Source organism: Accipiter gentilis, chromosome 32, assembly GCF_929443795.1.
Source record: "Accipiter gentilis chromosome 32, bAccGen1.1, whole genome shotgun sequence".
Lineage (NCBI taxonomy): Eukaryota > Metazoa > Chordata > Aves > Accipitriformes > Accipitridae > Astur > Astur gentilis.
In genome coordinates, this window is record NC_064911.1 from 8,496,960 (window position 1) to 8,517,965 (window position 21,006).

The 21,006-nt window shown below is 39.3% G+C and overlaps 1 protein-coding gene across 1 annotated transcript; it reads right to left on the minus strand.

The window, feature by feature from the left end:
* Window positions 1–604: 604 nt before the first annotated feature.
* Window positions 605–17,318, minus strand: LOC126053262 (histone H4 transcription factor-like). The gene is given in 8 exon segments (XM_049835230.1): window positions 605–1,130; window positions 1,761–1,876; window positions 2,698–2,836; window positions 3,851–3,971; window positions 11,691–11,802; window positions 15,769–15,791; window positions 15,794–15,988; window positions 17,091–17,318. Coding segments are annotated over 8 exon segments (1,167 nt in total). The 5' UTR covers window positions 17,242–17,318; the 3' UTR covers window positions 605–820.
* Between the last annotated feature and the right edge of the window lie 3,688 nt (window positions 17,319–21,006).

Consider the following 21,006-nt stretch of genomic DNA (forward strand, 5'->3'; position numbering starts at 1 on the left):
ATAAAAATACAGTTAGGTACATTTAGCTATGCTGCCAATATCATTCTTTTACTTTCTCATCATTGTACCTGCAGCACCCAACAAATAACTATAAAATTTCCATTATACCAAATGGTATATAAATCCTGAAGTCAGCTCTACGAACATCTTGAACTGTTCTATTTACGCCTAACCTTTTTTTATTTAAATGTATTCATTTAACAATACATTGTAGCTTAAAAGTCTATTGTAATAATAAAGTCTCTCTAATAACTCTTGAAATAATTTTAAAGTCACTAAGTAAAGCTAAGTAAAGTGCCAAGAATTGTAGATTTTCTTATATACATCTCACAAGCTGTTATTTGATTTCTAATAAATAACATAGTGTGCTAATAAAAAATGGGATGTTTTACCTACCTATTCAAAGTGTTTGTCTCATGCATTGGCTCAACACTTTCCCCGTGGGCTATATTTTTTTAATAAATAAATACACACGCACACACATTTTTGTACTCATATACAAATGAATATTATTAGAATATTAGAAGTTTCTTCTCCAAAAGGCTAAAAATGAAAGTATTATGTGTGTATAGTATTGTATCTTGCATATATTCTCTAAGCGCATTAGAATAATTTAACATGAAAGCTGAGAAAACACAGTATTATATATAAGATTTGACAAGGATAAAAGTGAAGACTTTAAAACATACTTTGTTTAAAAAAACCCCAAACCTCTTCTGAAGAGTATAGTTTTCACAGTAAAAATCCATAAAAAGGCTGTTTTTCAGAAATTTCTGAATTCCCAAGCCCAGTTCCATTTCTAAGAGTTTTTCCCTCAAATTCATTGGTGTTGCTTCAGCAACTTTAGCGGAAGTACAAGTTCAGAATACACAGGCTCTGGCATAGAAGCCTCTCTTTCTACCAGAACATTTTCTCCAGTAGCTTGTGACCACGGCTGAAGCTGTGTGAAAAGTACTTCTACTGTTGAAGTATCTCTTTCGCAAGAGTTCCCTCCTTCTCTTCCAAAACTATTTTGACTTGGTGAAGACTTATTTGTTACCATCTTGTTATTAAAAGCCTGACCTAAACCCATGACAGCATTATATACTGCTATGTTCAAACTCATATGACCCTCATCATCTTCTTTGTATCTAAGGAAATAAAATTGAAAATACAAGTTTCAAACATAGCATTTACAGCAGAAAATAAGAATAACATCTAATTAGGTTGCCAAACCTGAGAATGTCAGCAATTAAAAGATGAATTAGATTGCTATTTATAAGGTAGAACTCAAACAGGACACACTATGTGAAGGAACACCTGCAAGACGGTTCCAATAAGTAGTTTTTATCAAATACACTTCGCATAACAGAAAGTAAAAGATACCTATTCATAATTATATTTTATTTGCTGGATTTTCTTGTCCAAAAATAGAGAGTATGCCTTGTTTATACTACAGAAGCTGTTGATATATTTACGTACTCTCTTTGGTCGATATAACTTGCAGGGTGAAAAAATTTCTTTCAACAATCTAGGTTACAAGATTTTCACAGTGGTAAAAGCTATAAAAGCAAAAGAGCTTTTTATTTCCTTGGTTTAACCATCTTTACACTAGGTTTTCCATCATGATAGTGAAACCTAGGTAGTAAATTGTTTCATGGTCGAAATGTTTAAAATGGAACACAACTTAAGATAGTGTTTAATTAAATATCTGGATCTCTTAAACAAAAAGTTAAAAAAAAATACTTTATGATCTGAACAAGAATCAACTGGTAACATACCTGAAACGAGAATGACTGCTGAGTTTATGAGCTTTTCGAAGATGTAGCGTCAATGTATAACTCCAGGAGAAACTTTTCTGACGGATGTGGCATTTATATTTCAGAATGCTTTTACTCTTAGGAAGAAAGACTGTTAAAGTCATTGAAGGCTTGCACGTATATATGACAAAAATTACTTCTTTGTTGAAAAGGGGAAAACCGCACTAACTAGCTGAAAACCTTTTGAAGTTGACTTCCTAAAACATTTAAAATTTGTGTGTTTTAGAACTTGCCTTATTAAGGAACCCTAGTGAACATGGAAATTCTCTGGATTGGCCATCAGTACTGCAGATATCTCCAACAGCAGTGTGACACGTAGCTTCCACTAAAATATATTCATTTTACAACATAGCAGTGATCATAACTCAGAAAGTTGAAGAAACAGGCAACAAGCGTGCATAAACTATAGCAGCCAAAACTGTATTTTAATGTTGTGGCCAGACTCACGCAATTAAAAGTGATATAAGCTTTACAGACTTTATAGTTTCCCTATTTTCAGGTAACGTATTAGTTCTAAGGATGGAGTAGCAATATAAGGAGAAAGATGACATTGGATTTTAATCCCTGAAATACTCTGCTGTTGAGATTAAGATTGGCATTTATTTTTTTTAATTTATTTTTTTTTTAAGGGGAAGGTGGGGGAGGGGGTTGGCCAGAGTTCAAGACTGTGAGTATGCAACTGCATGCACTTAAAGTAAGTACTCAAAATCTATCGGTAAGGATGAGTCAGGTATTTGCATAATCCTTGCAAGAGTCCTAGAAATGTGTGCAAATAAATACTTGATTTGATGCAAAAATGAAACATTTCATTAATTCAGAAGAAACTAAAAGCACATAAATTTGAAACTTGAGTCTCATTTATAGCAATATATTTTCTTCTGCTATTTAATATACTCACCACATGCACTCTCTTGTAATGCTGTCTCAAATTTCATAAAGTCCATGAAGTAAAACCACATCCTTCAACATCACAGCTGTAGGCATCTGAATCATTGTGTGTTTCAACATGTTTATGCAGATCATACGCATTCTGAAAACTGAAAACAAAGTAAAACAAATAACAGATATAATAGTACAGAGGAGTAGTCTTGTGGTTAATGTTTAGGACTGGGAGGTAGTAATTTTTGGCTCCGACAACGACAAGTGAAAGCGGAATATGTGTAAATTACTTCTCTACCTCAGTTTTTCCACCTGTGAAAAGGGGATAGTACAGACATCTCTTTGATGTGCTCTGTATTTCATTTTCCATTCCCTCTTTCTTCCCACACATCCACACCATGCCCAAATCTAGGTAATTATTCCACAACCATGTTGTAAGGCATCATCCTCTCTTTCTGTTCACATAGACAAAATTCTTGCCCATTATCAATCAGTCACTTCATCCTCTCTGGTCTAGATATTTCCTTCTGTCCACCCACAGTGTGAACACAGAAGTACTTAAATATTTGTTCATTTTATCCCACTTCCAGCATAAAAAGGCTAGACCTCTCATCTTCTCTGGCAAAGTTAAACACAATTTGCCAATGTTTATATATGCAACTTGGTCTATCACATCACAATGCCACTTTTTTATTTTTAATTTCACTACTGTGTAGCATCATATGGTAAAGGCAGAAAAGAAACCACCACAGAAAGATGAAAGTGTAAGACAGCACAAGGTATAGTAAGCCTGTGGCAGAAAAGTCACTCAAAGGAGAAGACTGTGTCTCTCCCAGCAAGCAGCCAGCAATCATTTAGAATGGCAAACCCCACAGTTTAAGGCGCTACTGTTACACATCTCAACTCGTCGTGATGACCATTTTGTAGTATGCAGTCTTGCCAAGAAAATTCACCTTTTAACTCATCAGTCCTACCTGCACCAGAAGTTCACAAACTACAATGTCTCAGCAACTGAAGTCAGATGAACAGCAGATGAAGCTGTTAGGTTTCTTCATTGAACAGCTGATTATTTTAGCCACTGAAAACTTTTCTTTCTTTACTAACTCCTGTGTAGAACAGTAACTTGGTTCTACAGTTCTACTCACATAGCCATGAGCCTCAAATTTTCTTACCCACTGTCACAGAGGTGACAATGGAAAGGACGTTCACCACAGTGTCGGAATCTGATGTGTGCTTTCAGTGAGGAGGCACTTGTGCATACCATATCACAAAGGGCACATGTAATATGGTTAACTAGAAAAGATAGTAGAAAGAAAGAAAGATAGATACTTTCAGTTCTATACTACAGCTTCACCAGGACACTGTCTGCTATGACATATGACAAAAAAATTTATTAAAATATCATATCAAAATTAACAGATTATAATACATTTGGGAATAAAATGTACAGAGAAAAAAATGAGATAAAAATGGAATGCAGACGCAATAAAGAGGGTAGTGAAATAATGGTCAATCTTACAATGTTTCAAGTTACTTTCAAAAAATAGAAGGTAAGGGAAAAAGATGTAGAGGATCATGTTTCACTCTCTAGGCTCTAACAAAAAAGATGATTATCGTTTTGCCCTTGGCACTTTGGGAGGATTTCTAGAAGGTGGATGCTGTCTGGAGGCCTTCTGACAGACAAGCACTGGCAAATCTAGTGTTTAAAGCAATACCACTCTTAAAAAGGTGGCAGAAAGAGTATGTGTCTGTCCTCCCCCTCCCCATTTCACATTCAGATATATTTGCTTAAGGCATAATAATGCTAGGTGCTTGCTAAGCTGCCAGACTATGAACTGCAATGGCTGAGACACAAGTTTGCTCTGACGACTCTGGAACTGCAGAGAACCTCTGGTAGATTGGCAGGCAGGACTATAACATCTTAAGCTGAACAAATGCTTGCTTTGCTGCATATAAATCAGCAACCTGATGAATGCAGTAGGAAGAGTCTCAATGAAGAAGTTGTGGATTTAGAGTAAATGTTATATTTAGGACTTTGAAACAACACATTATCTTATCAGCCCAGTGCTTTATAGGTGGCCAAAGAAAAATACACAGTTGAAGTGCTCATGTTTTCTCAAAAAAGGAAGTAAATATAATGCACTGTAACTATTCTGGAATCACTCCCTGCATAGGCACTTTTCCTCATAGTTTGTCGTAAATCAGGAAAAATGAATTTTTTTTTCCTCCCTAAAATAAATAGTTTTGTGTGGAAAACTAGTCTAGAATAACTTAATCTGCAAAACTGCATCAGTGAAGTTCAGCAGTCTCTTCAGTTTACTTAGTTGTCTGGCATGTAAGTAGGTCCATGTAGGGAGTGATTTCAGGGTACCTACAGCATTTGCATTCATAATACAGCTTATTTCAGAATAATTTCTTAGAGGTAGGCAAGCTCTTTAAAAGAAAATTTCAGTATTTATCTATACCAGCAAGCTATTATGAAATATGCTGGGGTAAGAATCTGAAAATGTCATGTCTGCACTGGCAGTCTCCACTAACATGTAGAGATGTATGCTGCCAGAATTTTTAAGGAAAGCTGAATCACGAATCAGTAAAGTAACTGGCTCTGATATCTGAATGGCTTTAGGTTGTGCCTAAACAGTTGGACCCAGGAATGCCTCCCAGCTGCTTCAGCCAAGTTCACACTGCAGCTGGTTCGCTGTGACTTACTGGGACATGACACAGGTTAACATCATCCTTGTTCCTAGGTCCAGCCAGCTTGTGATTTTCCCTGGCTATGCAAGCAGAACACAGTCTGAATTATCAGGGGACAAGGACAGCCAGGTGCATTGTACAATTCACAAAAGTTTAAGTGCAGCCAGAGTGACCAGAAACAAATAGTTCAGTTTACCATGTGCTTTATTTAATATATCAAATTTATCTTAAGGTGTGTTATGCTTTAGTTTAAAAAAAAAAACAAAACAAACACCCAGCAGCATATTTATGCTTCATTAGCTAATAAAAAAAAATTTAAAAAAATCATAATTTGCATTTATTTCCAATTTCTATCCAAAATTACCTTGAGATAAAGGAATAAAACTAATCTAGTAAACTAAACTAAAATAATTCTATATTTTCTAATATAAAATATAAAAATTAATATATTTTACTCAGATGCATGTCAACTGTAAAACCACTTAAATACAGACATGGTCAGTCCTGGTAGCTCACAGTAAGCACCAAATCAAATGCGTAGTTGTTAAGCATCAATGTGACTTGCAGACAGTGAAAAATCATGTTTCCTTAAGAATGCAGCAGATTCTATCTACCCTGACTGAACAAGTCTGCACAAAGCTACTTGTATGTTTATACAACCTAAACGACCGGTACCCAGGTCTAGCTACATGGTTCAAATATTCCTATTCCCAAAGCAAAGACCTACCCACCTCTTGGCTTCTGCATTTCCTGTATGTCCAACAGCAATATCACATGTTTCCTTGTGCTTAGATGCTGTAGGATTCTTTCCCAGCAAGTCATAGCTGTTGTAGTATAACTTGTGGGAATAATTTGGGGACCTCAGGGAGATTGTGGTTAGGTCAACGATGGACTACACTATTTGAGTGAGGCTGATTATGCACTGCAAGGTGAGCAGAGTTGCAGCCCAAGCTAAAACATAGCTTTGGCTTTAACCAGTGCCCCTAGTCATGAAAGCAAATAAACAGAGATGCAAGTGAAGAAAAAGCATCTGCACAGAAGCTACTGCAAAACAGAAAAGCCCCTTAAACTTTAAGATCAGAAGGCATGAAGAGAATTTCCATGCTTCAGAGGGACTGGCAATGAAATTCTTACTTTCCAGCATTTATTACACAGTTGTCCTAGTTCCATATATTGATTTTCTTAGCTGATATAATCATACTTATAACTCTGTAGTTTATCAAACCTGTTCTGTACAAGGTGACCTTGAGAAAAGTACATTTTATCTTAAAAAGCTCTGACTTACCATGTCCCCTCATGTGATCTCGTAGCAGCCTTTCATTGGCAAAATGTTTCTGACAGTTCTGGCAAACAAATATTTGTTCCGAATTTAAGTAGAAACTATTTAGTGGCAATACAAATAACTTATGAAAGATTTATTAATTAATAACCTATAGCTGCCAGTTTAATGAATAAGCTAAGACAGCATTGAGAGACTTTCAATATTCTTTTTCATTACCAATACCCTTCAGAAGAAAATTTAGTTTACGCTTAATGAAAAGGATTGTTTATCAGCAAGTTAATTTTATCCTAAACAGAATAACAAGCTTTTCAAAACACTAACAGTTTGGAATTTGAGCTCTTCTGTCAATTACCTAGAATGCACCTACTTTCCATCACCAAAACACCCACAATTCCTAAATATATTCCAAGCACTTAAAAACAGAAAAAACAACCACCTCTCCCTTCCTCTTTAGCAAGCAGGAAAGCATGCCAACTAATACCCAGTTGGTTGAGGTAGGGAGTGTTCTGGTGAGGAAAATACTGGAAAAGCAAAGCTGAAGAGAAAAAAATTGCCTTTTGACCTGAAAGTAGTTAAATGCTCATTGGGATTACTTACAGAGATTTTGTAATCCAAGTCTGGCTCGTGTGGAGGTTCACTCTTCAATAATCAAAAGTCTTTCCCATTCATGGGCAGTTTCCCAGTGTCAGTGGAATGTTACGTGGTGCCACAGGCACCAAGGTAAGAGAGGCAGTGTGATGCCACAGCTGCCAAGGAAATAGCTTTTCTGCTGGATCTAAGGGTGTTCTGTTGCTCACTTTCATTAATCTAATTCATTGGACATGCAAAGTCAAGAGAACTTCTATGCTTTATGAAAACAACTGCCTTCCTGGAGTAAACCCTGCTTTCATGCAATTGACTTATATGAAAAATAGAAATATTTATGAAATTACATGTGCACATTATCACAAAGCACCTTAAATGAAAATTTCTTACAAACATAAACAGAAATAAGAGCTTATCCACTTACTATCTTCTGAAACTTGTCTCTTTGCGTGATCAAAAAATTTAGTGTTATTGGAGAACATTTCTCCACAAGTAGGACATGCTACAACTCTTTCTTGTGTGTGGGTTCTTAAATGATCCAAGAGCTTATGCTTTCCTTTAAAAATGCCTAAACAATCTAAACCAACCAACCAAAAAAAGCTGCACATGAGTACTGTACTATTTCTTATGTAGAAACAGAAAAGGCTATTACATACTTATGTCTACTGTTCTATTTTTATAAACATACAAAAAAAGCTTCGGGGGAGTGGGAATCAGACTGGTACTATTACAAACATCACATGACATTTAACCCCACAAATATTGATGCTAAAGCCAGATTATTTGTCAGTAATCAGAATTCTTCAAGATATGTTGGCCATGTGTGTGTCTCACAAAAATTTCAGTTTTGAAACAGCAGAGAGCATGCTGCTATGCTTTCCACCCTTGCATGTCAAAGTGTTTAACCCCACATGTATGCCCATACAGTAGAATAGAGATAACATTCATTACTATTCCTGTTGCCCCCCCCCCCCCCCATTGCAGAATTCCAGCAATCTTCATGGTCTCTGGATAACAAGGAGTACAAGATGGTGTAGTGAATACGTCAACTGTACATCTCCAAGAACTCCACTTCCTGACCTCTTTTTTTTTTTTTTATCTTCACATTTTCTATCTTTACATACACAATCACATAGTGGTTAACTGCAAGCAATCGGCTATCCACCAAACAATCTTTGCATATAAATAGCTATGTCCTCAGATCTCTCAAACTCAGGAACCTCAAACTCACTAACAGTCTGGTACCATAGACGCAGTGCAAGTTTTAACAGCACAAGTAGGAAGCTCCGGCTATTGACATGACAAATAAGGGGAAAAACCCTAGTAGGTTAATGTATTGGTGTAAATGGAACTAAAGAACTACTTTCAGGAGAAAACTTCAGACAGATGTGAAGGAATAGCCTACCCTCTCACATAAGAAGCAGCAGCCACAAGTCTCTCTCATCTACCTAACAAAGATAACAGCTATGGAGAATACTGCCTTTTTAGAAAGGTGAAGTAGCCTGGACCCAGTCAAAGACTCTTAAGAATCAAGAGGACTAAATTCAAATTCAAGAGCAAGAGGTAGGGAAAGATAAAAATATTCTTCTGTGGATTACTCTTTTTAAGACTAATCAAGTGAATCAAACTCAACGACAGGTTGGATACCTTTTGGTCTCAGAAACAAATACATAAAATTCATTTAACAAAAAGGATTTGCATAATTCATTTAACCAAGTATGTGCATCATGAGTTCCATTTCTACTATTCACTGGCATATTCTCTCAAGTAGAATAAGAATGTAATAGCCTTGATAACAACCCACATCCACTCCACTGGGTAGAATATAGGCAGCTTCCTGGAAAGGAGTTCTGAGCTCCAGATTAACATATTTAGTAAAGGGACTGAACTCTAGACGCCTTATTAAAAGACAAAGGAAATCCTAAAACCTCACCTTGCCTACAATGAGGAAACAGAATCATCAGTGTCTCTTTCACCTCTACTGTGTACAGGATACTTCTGATCAGGAGGGGCCATAGAAAAAGGACAAGCTCCCATGTCTAGATCAAAAGCTGGAGGACTGGTTATTCTTCTAGTACGACATGAAGATTTCTGTCTCTGTTTAGCCCCAGATTCAAAATGGAATATAAATGACACCAGACTGAATCTCTCTCTTACATCCTTCCTTTGTGAACTCTGCCACGGCTCCAAGTATACCAACAGCTTCTGGTTGCCCTGACCAGCCTACAGCCATCTTTCTCTGTAATCCTCCTCTGCTGCCAGTTCCACCCCACACATTTAAGAGTTTAGTTGTCTGTATTTGAGGTCTGCTCTAATATGGTGATGCTGTTCAAGCTTCAATCACACTTCTGTGAAAACAGCTAAGTTGTGAGAAAGAGCAGTGAGAAGCCTCATCTGGGGCCTCCACTCACCCTGTGCTCTCTGGCTTGGGAGCTGCAGTTACCTACCCCTTGCACCTCACTGGCCCTGCCTGTGACTTGCTCCCTGGACTTCCTGGCTTGACCTCAGACCCGTCTCATCACAGTGGACTTAGCTGGTGATCACTGGGCTGTGGCTGAACCTGGCTAGCACCACCAGACCTGCTCTATTCTTCCTGTTCAAGTTCTGTGAGACTGCACCCTGTCAGTGAGGTCCCTGCTTGCCTAACTGTCACCCTTAACTCCCAGTTTGCCTTCCCTTGCAGAGCAGCCCACTCTTGCGGGACCATCACAAATTCAAACCAACTTAGACTGCCAGCTAGTATTACTGAGGGTCCCTGGAAAAGACCGATCACCTTCTATCTGTTGTTCCAGTTAGAGGACAACTGCTTCCTCACAGAGATGAGACCTTACTGGCTTGTCCTTGCTTGTTAAGTTTGGGGGTGCAAATGAAAAGTTGTCTTTCACTGCCTGGACGTTATGATTCTGCATGTCATTTTCAAATGTATACCACCACCCTGTATGTCAAGATCACAGACTACAACAGACCCTTTAAACCCCAGGACCTATTCTTTTGTTCCAAGGCAGGATCAATTACACCTTGGTCTCAAAAGAGGTCTTCTCAGTACCCCAGTGACAGACAACCTCCATAATTTCAACAGGCAACTGCTACAGTACTTTAAAATACCCTATTAAAATGGCTTTCCTAACTCATAACATGCACCTCTCTTGTTACAACTGAAGCTCATTACTTCTCATCCTTTCTAACACAGACATGGAGAACAGATGATTCCACTGTTCTAAGAGCAGGGCATTTATTAAACATCTGAAGACATACCATATTCCTTTTCTTCTGCATTTCCATTTTCCCCATTCTGTTATTTAAGCTATACAGTCAGAGGAGTCCCTTCACCTGTCCTAATGGGCTATATTTTATAAAGTCATGATCACACTGATGTGTGATATTTTTGTTCCTCTAAGTACTACAGATTCTACACTATGTCACTGGAGCGAGTTCCCCAGCCAAAAAAAATAGTGCACCTGTCAGCTAATCTCAAGAGGGAAAAGGAATAAAATGATGTCACCTTGCATCCACCAACAGGATTCTGTCATCATTCCAGTGAATAGCTAACCCAAAATGTAACTTTAATCCATGAATTGAAAAGACATATCTGAAGGGTTAACCAAGAGGATTCCAAATAAACCTGGACTTTGTTGACACATTTTACAAGACATAGCCAAATTGATTGGTTTAAAGCAAGCACAGAATGGTCTGTTCCAGGACCAGAGTTCCACAAATTGTCTCATTATTCTTCAGCAGAAAGTCTTTTCTTCTGGAGAGGTTCTGCACATACACTTCATAGGTCTGAAGCTGAATGGCATGCACATCAAATGGCAGTCCATAGTTTAGCCCTTACTCAAACAATCAAGGCATCTACTATGAAAGACTGTCAATGGAATGTGGCTTCTACAATAGAGCCAAGGGCAGAACATCAGCTTTGAAGTCATGACAATAATTTTAACTCAAGAGGTAGCTAGCAATACAAAGAATGCATTAAAAATGCTCTTTCTCACCACAGAGTTGAGAAAAACTAGGAGGGCAATAGCCGTGCTTCCCTTGTTTTGAAGGGAACAGATGAGGGAAAGCAAACAGTAAGCTCACCACGACAGATTATTCTGAGGGACACAACCCTGATCCTGAGTGGTAGAATATAAGTGAAGTCTGTTTGAATGGTATATGAACTATCAACCACAGGCAGAATTATGAGGAAACCCAACCCTGTTCAGTACTGGCAATTCTCAACTTAGACTAATTGAGACTTGAGGCTGTTCAACCCCATGGATGATAGGAACTATCCTACTTAAATCACGGTGCCCATAAAATGGAAATGTTTCTGCAACTATTTAAGACAGACGAAAAAATATCTGAAGATCTCTCACAAGTTCCTATGCAACATGTAGCACTAAGTGAATTTTATAAGAAACACTGCAGCAAAATAGTTTTTGAAATGGATTTTTTTTTATATGAACTACCTTTCCAGTGACAATAAACAGCTTTCTTCTGATCTGTAACAGTTTCTTCCTCAGTAGCACAGGCATGAATAGCAACATGTTGATAAAACCACACTGGGTTATTGAAGGTAACCTAAAAACAAAATAGAAGCATGAAGAAGACAAGATAGTTTTGGCAGGAAATCAGCTGACAGGAACATAGAATTAAGTGTTTTTAGAAACCAAACAGACACTAGTAAATACTGCAGTAACATTTAATTAACTCACCCCAACACAGAGACAATTACATCAAGTACAAAAATGTAGAACATTCTGCAGTATCCACCACACAAACCAGGTCCTGAATTTTCACCTACCATCTAGTAGTTGAAAAGTCTGTCTAGACTAATTGAGTGAATGCTACCCATTCTTTGGGGCAGGGATGTGTCTGTTAATGTATTTCTGTTGATTTATTTCTTTGGTATATCTTTACCTTCTCCCCTCCCTTCATTTCTACCTGCTCCTACTCACGAGAAGGCTATGAGGGCAGTGCAGGTAATTCCAACAGAAATGGGAAGGCTGCACAATGATTAAACTGAATTAGGTGTTATGGACACAGAACTCCATGAGTCAGTACTTATGTGACAAGGGGGACTAAATCTTAATTAGCCTCTGCCTCACTCCACAAAACTCCACACCTGCAGAGTGAAAGTAGACTGCATATTGCATTTTCTTCAAGTAACACAGGGTGTCATTCAACTGCATACTGTCACCAGTCGCAGTTGAAAGTATTCCTCTCAGTTCCCAATAATTTAACCCCTTAGCCTCTCTGCTAGGCTGGCACAATTTTGTAAGGCTACACATTGAATTGGGACAAGGAATTGGTCTGGCTTTCAACCAAATCAAAACACTGGTTAGAGAAAATGGGAAACAGGTGAAACTCCTTAGGCTGATATTGCCACTACCAATACTGTACAGTTGATTAAAATTTAAACACCTTTTTTTTTTTTTTTAAAGAAAAATATATAAGTGAAAAAACCTATTTATTATTATCTGTTTTTAATCATCCTATTCTTAATAGAGTGGATTAAACTAAGCTGCTAGGCATTCTGCTTGCAGAATAGAGCATTCACACGAGGAGTTAATGCAGGCAAACTACTGCATTTTAAATTTATACTCCAATGTATTTCACAATAGCTCCCTCAGGGACACAAGCCATTATTTCCTCTGAAGGCCTTGAAACATGATCTGAGAGATCCAAGGTCTTGTGTACATGAAAACATACAGACATATTAAGATGAATCAACGTACTGAGCTAGACAGTGATCGAAAACCTCTTCACTTCTTAATCAGAGTAACCATATGGGGCTTAAACTAATTTTCATTTGTTAACACCATCTCGTTAAGTGTTTTGCTGGAACTTTCTTGAATATTTCTTTATATGTAAATAGGAAGGAAGTTTTGGGGGCTGTTGCCCGAGTCAGAAGCTTTACGTTTGGAGAAACGGAATCTGACACAGTAGAAGGTACCACAAGTGTCAGGGGAAGCTGTATGGGTGATTTTCAAAGACAATTATATTCATAACTGTGGGAACATATTTGCAGGAGGGTGGGAAAGGTAAGTAGTTTTCCCTGCCCTCAAATTTCTCCTCTTTTGCAGTGTGCCCTACCCCACCTCCTGGGTCTAGTCTAGCCTGCCTACTAAGTTGGGAAACATTCTTTTAATTAATAAAATTCACAACATAGTTTGAACTTGAAAAAACATGTATAAAAAGATTTAGCAAAATGCTATGGACTAAAGGATTCCATCAGCCAAAACTGCCCACTTACATAAATGAAAAATGGAACATGAAATCAATTAACGGGAAGATTTGTCTTCTGGTTTTTAAGCATGTTTTTCAAAAGATTGTGCTTACTGACAGATGCAGCAAAATCAAATTCTGAGGGCTTTGCAGTTTTTCTGAACCTCTTCATTTTTAAAATAAATAGACCAACCATGGCAGTATGTGAGTAAAGACTGATTGGTATATATTAAAAAGCATTAATAACAAAAATAACTACTGTAAGAAATATGATCCCTATAAGCTATGAGACATAATGGCAATAAGATTTGTTTGTAACAATAGGTTGTAATCAAACTATGCAAACGATCCAAAAGTTATTGTAAATAATGCGCTGTATTATATGTTTAGGCTTCGAGTTTTAAAAAGAAGAGAATGGGATACTTGCATGTGTAATCCACTAGTAAATAAAAGCCTTTATTTACAGAGATAGTTTCTCACAGATTGACTTAACAACAGAATTACCTCTCTCTATAAACTTCACTCTCAGATTTTTATGTCATTCTGTATTTCATGTAAAGGAAAATTAATGAAAAGAGAGGTATCAAAGCATTAGGTGAGTATAGATATTCTAAATTCAGAGCCAAAAGAGCAAATGGATATTTCTAGAGATTCTGTTCAGTTATAACATACAGATGAGGAGGCACTCACCTTTCATATATGCTATGGCACAAACAATCTCTAAGCTGAAATGTTAAGAGAAAAACAGAACTAACTTCAGTCCTAGTAAGGAGAAGGTTAGCAAAGCAAAGCATGGGCTATAACCACTATCAGAAAACAAAAGTATTTTCACTCCATCACTGCAGTATTTTTACTCAAACATCACACTGATTCTAATTCAACAACGTGAGGGATACAATACCTATGTAAACCACCACCAGCCTGACATTCCCTTGCAGCGAAATATTTTCATCCTCATTAGTGTTTGTTTATAACCTCAAAAAGCATAGTTTATGTCATTAATTTTATCACAACTTTGATATGAAAAAGTCATAGATAATAGAGAAACAGGATTTAAGAATGATAACCCATGAAACACTGAAAGGCCTAGAAAGACATAAGGAAAAAAAGGATCAAAGGCCTTTGAAAAACATTAAAGTTTTTGTTTTGATTTGTAGTTCAACATTACTAAACCTACATCAGATTTGCCCATATGAGGTTTACAAAATTGTTTAGTTTTACAGTTTTTCCAATTTCCACAGTACGACTCATTTCAGTTGTTTCTTCTTTGCCAATATTTTGGTTTCAGTTATATCACTTAACTCAAATGAAACAAAAAACCTCATACAACATGAAAAAATTAATGTAGACCAGATAGACAATTTTTCTGCACTGCTTCTTTCTCTAAAAACTATCTTGTTCAACAGTTACACAAAGGACATGGTAAGAAAATGTCATCTCCAAGGCATCACACTTGGAGGCAAAGGTAATGCTCACCAGCCATAAAGAACAGCTGAGGTTGTAAGGCCAACAGAGACAGAGAAAGTGCTTCCCTATAATGTCATATCAATATGAAGCCACTTTTGATCAGGAATGAACACCTCCAAGAAGCAGAAAAAAATTTATATAAGCAGCACTATTTATGTTAACATTGTCAAAACAGATAGCAACTGCTAATCATCTTGGTTTACTTGATATACAAATAGCACAGTCAAAATGAAATGGATAATGATTTTATTTAATACAGGACACCAAAAAGTGGTCAAGATACAAACCATTTTTAGTTGAAACGAATCTTGGCCACATTTGAATGTCTGACTTATACGAACAGTCTGTCGCAAATATCTGATTTCTGTCCCAGTAAAAAAAACAAAAACCAAACCAAACCAAAACAAAACCAAAAAACCCACTACATTTCCAACTGACCAAGGAAACATCAGATATTCCATTGTACCTTTCTTCAGACAAACAATAAATACTCTGGACCTGTCTACAAACTACAGAGTACATTAATTTATTATTAAACTGGCTATATTAAAGTTTTGCATATATGCTCTTAAAACACAAGAGAAGTTGCATCTTTGTCAAAAAGATCATTTCAGTCACCACAAAGAGAAAGAAAATTTTAATTCAAGGTCACAGATGTTATGAAAATATGTTGGTTACATTTTCATGAATGCTACCATAATAATTATCATGTATTGCTTACAAAGATAGCAGGAAACATTGTTCAGAGGTAAGACTGAGCAAAAATTCCCAATAGTGAGTCAAATCCAAAGAATGTCAAGGTAAAGTTAGGAAAGGAAAAAAAAGGGCAACATCTCAACGTATTTCACTTACATTGCAATTCTCCCAATGGCAAACTCCTGTGAAGTCTTTGGTAACTGATGCCAGCTACGACTGTTCTGCAAACACACTGGCAAATCGTGGTGCAATGCCTGTAACTGAGAGCCTATGAATTTCAGTTTGGTGTGGTAGCCGTGAAAATTGACATGTGTTATCAGCTCTCTGGGATCTTTCGCTCCAAATTCACAACTTCTCCACCAACACCGGTACTGCTCTAAACACAAGAAAAAAGTAACATATTACAGAACACTGCATGAAATCTGCAGCTGCATGCCACAACAGTGAGAATGCCAACAGTACTTTTATTTGCATTAACTTTCTGTAAGTAACCTTAATCTGTAAGCTGGTAATTGCTATCTACTCATAATGCATTAGATAAAACTTGCAAATCTCAGTGGCAAACAGATTTACCACTGTCTCACAACTGCAGCAATACTAGAGTGCTTTGTACCTTAAAATACAACTTTTTGCAGAAAGGCACTTCATAGATTCAATATGAAAAATTTGTAAAAATAAGTATTTTCTTAGGTATATACTACGACACTCTTCAGCTTAGGTCACAGAGACATTGTTAATGTTGGTCCAATTCTACTTTTTTCACCTTTAATTAAAACTCATTCACCTTTAATTAAAATGTCTACACCTGTAATTACACTTGATTACAGTGTTAAGAATAAAGAGTAGGATATACAAGAGCCAAAATAGCTATATTAAAAAGTCTAGTATATTACTGCTATTACATCCACAGAGACCGCCTATAATTTTCTGCAGAATCAGATTTTTTTGGTTTTGTTCTAAACACATTTAATACTGCTAAAAAGATGTAAAATACAATACCCGTCATAAAATAACACCAGTGTAGATATCCAAATAAGGTAAATATCATACAGACAATAAAAGTTTCTATTTTTCTATAAAGATTCATACAAGTGCTACTTTAAACTTAGAATTCTTCAGCAGCAGGCCAGTTCCCTGAAGGAGGAGAACTGTACCATTCAAAAACAATTTGCTAAAATCTGTTTTAGACAATTGCACCTGCTCAGGCCCTAATCTAAGAAAAAAAAAATCCTCAGTAGAAGTTCTCATGACATCACCTCTCCAGTCTCTTTCCATACTAGTAATAGCTATCAATACAAACAAAAAAAGAGGACAATCAGATACGAAGCAAAATGCAGGTATAATTGTCTAAGGGCTTCATGCAGGTGGGCCTTAGAAAAGCTAAAGTGCAGGTGAACATAAGTCAGTATTATTTTCTAGACTAGTAATCATCTTCCAAGCTGCAATGTAATCTGTGTGACAGATGAGACATAAATGACCTGCTGTTTCCAGGGGATGGTGTAGGTACTCTTCCAGGTGTTCTGCAATATGATTACAAAATTCCTCCATGCATTTCCCTACAAAGCAGCATTCTTTCCATTCACATGGTAATATCAATTCAGCGTTCTTAAATTTACCTCCAGGGGCCATTGCCTAAAATTTTTAGAAGTACAGAGAAGTTGTAGTTATCATATTACATTTCTGTAAATTTATCTTGTACAAATAGCACTTAAGATTATAGGCTCCTAGATGACACAAATGCTTTGTGGGGGGGAGGGGGGGAAGAAGTGTGTGTGTGTGTGTGTGTGTTTTTAATTACTGGATACATTCTTTTAAGAATCTAAAGCCATATTTTACAAACATTTACACCTTGCCTAAAGCCACAAGTTGTAACATTTTCATTACAACCATACAGTAAGAGTCCTACGATCACCATCCCAAACATCTGCTGAGGATGCCTTTATTTTAATTTAATTCCACAGCAGTACTGTAAAACCTCTTTCCACGTAGAAAGCTGAAGTAACCATCACCAAGAGTGCAATTTCACATTCACTTTAGCCTGACATCAGTGCAGGCTCCCACTGAACAGGGCTGGTTCCATCCACCCCTTCTTGTTCTTCTCAAGATCCAGCTCTGGAATTGGCACAGCCAGCCACTAAACTGATGAGAAAACGGATCCAACTGAAAGCTAATTCTTGGGGGGAATGGATGTTTGTATCAGTATAAAGGAAGCAACAGGAATACAAACCATGGAGAAAGTTCCACTGTTTTTTCATGACACTTAACAGATACAACAATAGCAAACTTTATTAAAAACTACTGGCCTGTTCTCAGTGGTTTTCCATCCCCCTATTCTTCCTTGAGTTACTAGCTTCAAAGATCTGCCGGTTCAGCTGCTCAGAGGACCACTCCCTAATTTGCATTATTCCCAGCAATCTGGATTAGTTTTAAGAGTTTAAATAGCCTCCAAGCAGATCAGCTGATGGATTTCAGTCAGCAGCAGACTTTGGAAGGAGGATGGTAACAGGCAGCTGGGAGGAGGTTCTTCATTTTCTCATCAACACGTACAGACCTGGAAGACAAACTCTGTCCAATAGCCTAAAGCATCAATACAAAAGTCTGCCTGTGTCTTCCCTGACGCTGTTGTTGATTCTAGTGATTAAAAAAGTCAGGCACTGACATAATACTGGGTTAAAAAAACCCAGCATACAAGTGGAGAAGCATGCAGGAATCAGTATGCCAACTCAATGGTGTTAAGCACACACTACCAACATAACTGGCAGTATCTTTGTACTTCCCGCTACTAAAAATACCAATTTTGAAGCATTCCTCCACCAGCAAGTTAATTAGCAGAAAGCTTCTGAGAGAACCTCGTCTCAGGTTGCAAGTAGGACTCTTCTCACATTGTAACAGTTTAATCTAAGCTGCTACAACTAAGTCTTTTATTTCACCAGTGCCCCATCTTACTGACCTGAAGCAGGGGACGCTGGCATCCCTACACACCGACTGAAAGGTAAGATGACTGCCGTTTATGCTACACATTAAATAATCCATTGTCAAGTACTTTATTAAAGTTGTTCCAGACACAGTATTAATACCACTGGAACAAAATATTTCAAGTTATAATTATTCTAATTGGCCAACGCCGGTACCCACAATATCCTAACAAGCAGACTAGACTAGAGGCAAAAACGACCAGAGGGCAAACTCTGGGACCGACCTTGAAATCCTCCGGACCGTAACGCCAGGGACCCTCAGCACCTTCCCCGGGCTGCCTCCGCACCCCGCCTCAGCCGCCCACAGCTTTCCCCCCCGTCCTCCCTACACCCCCCTCAGCCACCCACACACCCCAGCTGCCCACACACACCCCCCCCCCCCCCCCCCCCCCCTCAGCCGTCCTTAGCTGCTTGCGGGCGGGGAAGCGAGCCCGGCCGGGCCGAGGGGCCATCTCTCCACACACCGCCCGACCAACGGCGCTAACCGTCCCCAGCGGCGGCGGGCGGGGGGGGTGGGGGGGGGGGGGAGGGGCGCCGCAGGGCGCCGCAGGGCGAGACAGGTGCGAGCGGGCAGCGGCGCCAGCCGCAGGCGTGCGCATGCGCAGAGGCCGTCCCCGAGGCGGGGAGCGGCTCGGGCTCTCGCCTCACCTCACGGCCGGGCCGGGACCTCGGGGGGCCGCCGTGCTTCTCCTCCGACCGAAGGCCGAGCCGGGATTTCGGAGCCGCGTTTCCACAGCGCTCCCCTTCCGCGGGTGGAGCCGCGGGCTGCCCCCGCGGTGGCGAAGGCCGTGGTTTTACCCGAGGCCGGGGTCAGTGCGCGCCGTGGAGGGCCGCGGCGGTGAGCTGTCCCTACAGCTGCCGCGCTGTGAGGTGCGCTTCCCTCTTTTCAGCCTCCCCGGAGCCCGATGAGATGTGTCCCAAACCCGAGGGGTGCCCGGTGTGGGGGCGGTGGGGCGGGTAGGGCCGCACGCCTCGCCCGTGCGGGTGTGTAGGCGCGGGCGGTGGGGACGCAGCCTCGCTGGACTCGGTCCGTTTTGCTTCCTTCGTGGTGCAGGGTGACGAGGCCCCGCGGGTCACGGAGTTCCCCCCGCGTTTCAGAGGGCCTGGGCGGTGAAGAGCGGCACGTCGTGCAGGAGCCTGGGAGAGCCGTCAGGCTGCGGTGCAGGCCCCCATTTCTGGTGCCGGAGCCGAGGTTGAGCTGCCAGCTCACGGCAGGAACGGGGGAGCTGCTGGTGGGAGGCGAACGTCCAGGGGAGAAGGGAGGCAGGCAAGGGACTGCAAAGGCGTTTGGGGGGATTAGAACACATCCTCCTACGACTGCTGTTGTAGCTACCACTCAACAATCCGACTCACCGCTGCTCGCCCTCTAATTCTTCCCCTTATAGCGCTCTTGGCTTAGAGTAACCCCCACCATTTTCAATATCCTTCACACCAAACAGGGGCATCTTTAAAAGTAAGAGAGTATTAGCTGGCAATACACGCCACTGAGAGCTGGAAGTCGTTGTAGCCAAGTGTAGGAGACCACACACATTCAGTTACTGCTTCCAGATCCTGGTAAGTGTCCTGCGCAACCAGAATTTGTGATTTCTTGCAAGCATTAATTGATTACAGCAAGTTCTTGCTCTGCTTGATAAACCACTCTTCATTTTGATAAAATGCTTACACTTAATTTCTAGATATTTTTAAAAGTAGGTAGACTCAGAAATACTGGCTATACTGTGCAAAGACTAAATCAAGAAGGAAATGTGTATGGTGTATAATTAGAATGACAGCTATGCCTTCACTAGCTAGAAATGCTCTCAGGGGTGACTGGATTACAACAGCAGCAGTAAATAGAGCACTCTTTTCTAAGACCTTTCTGCCAGGAACACCTCATATCTCTATTCAACCCACTTCTTACTTAAATAACCACACAAGTATATCATGCCTGGAGGAAAAGTTAGTGCGTGTTGGGATTTGCATGTATTTCATGGGAAAAAAAGTAGTGGAAAAGGGAGGAGAGTGAATGAGAAGTAGGTGCATTTGCCTTCAGGACAAAGTTTCTCATTTTTCTCTTTGATTATGCAATCTAAGCTCTTCTCTTTTGTGTGTTTAAAAATGGTGCTTTGTCACTGATTCCACTGTCTCTTCAGCAAAAATCTCGTTTGCATCAGCACGGACTTCACAGGAGGGCAATAAAGCAAAAAAGGAGGGCAAAAAAGCAACTATCCTTTGCTTTTTAAGACACACACAGCCCCCAAAAGAACCTGCTCCTGCCCAAATACCCCTAGCCTATGTACCCATATTTACTTTGAAAACCAATCCTGAATTCTAGATGGTAACTAGGGCCCTTGGGCACAGGTGCCATCTGTACATCAGTCAGACAAAGGTATTTATTCCTTTGAAAGCTCAGACTAGGGTCTTAATACAGGCATGGGTG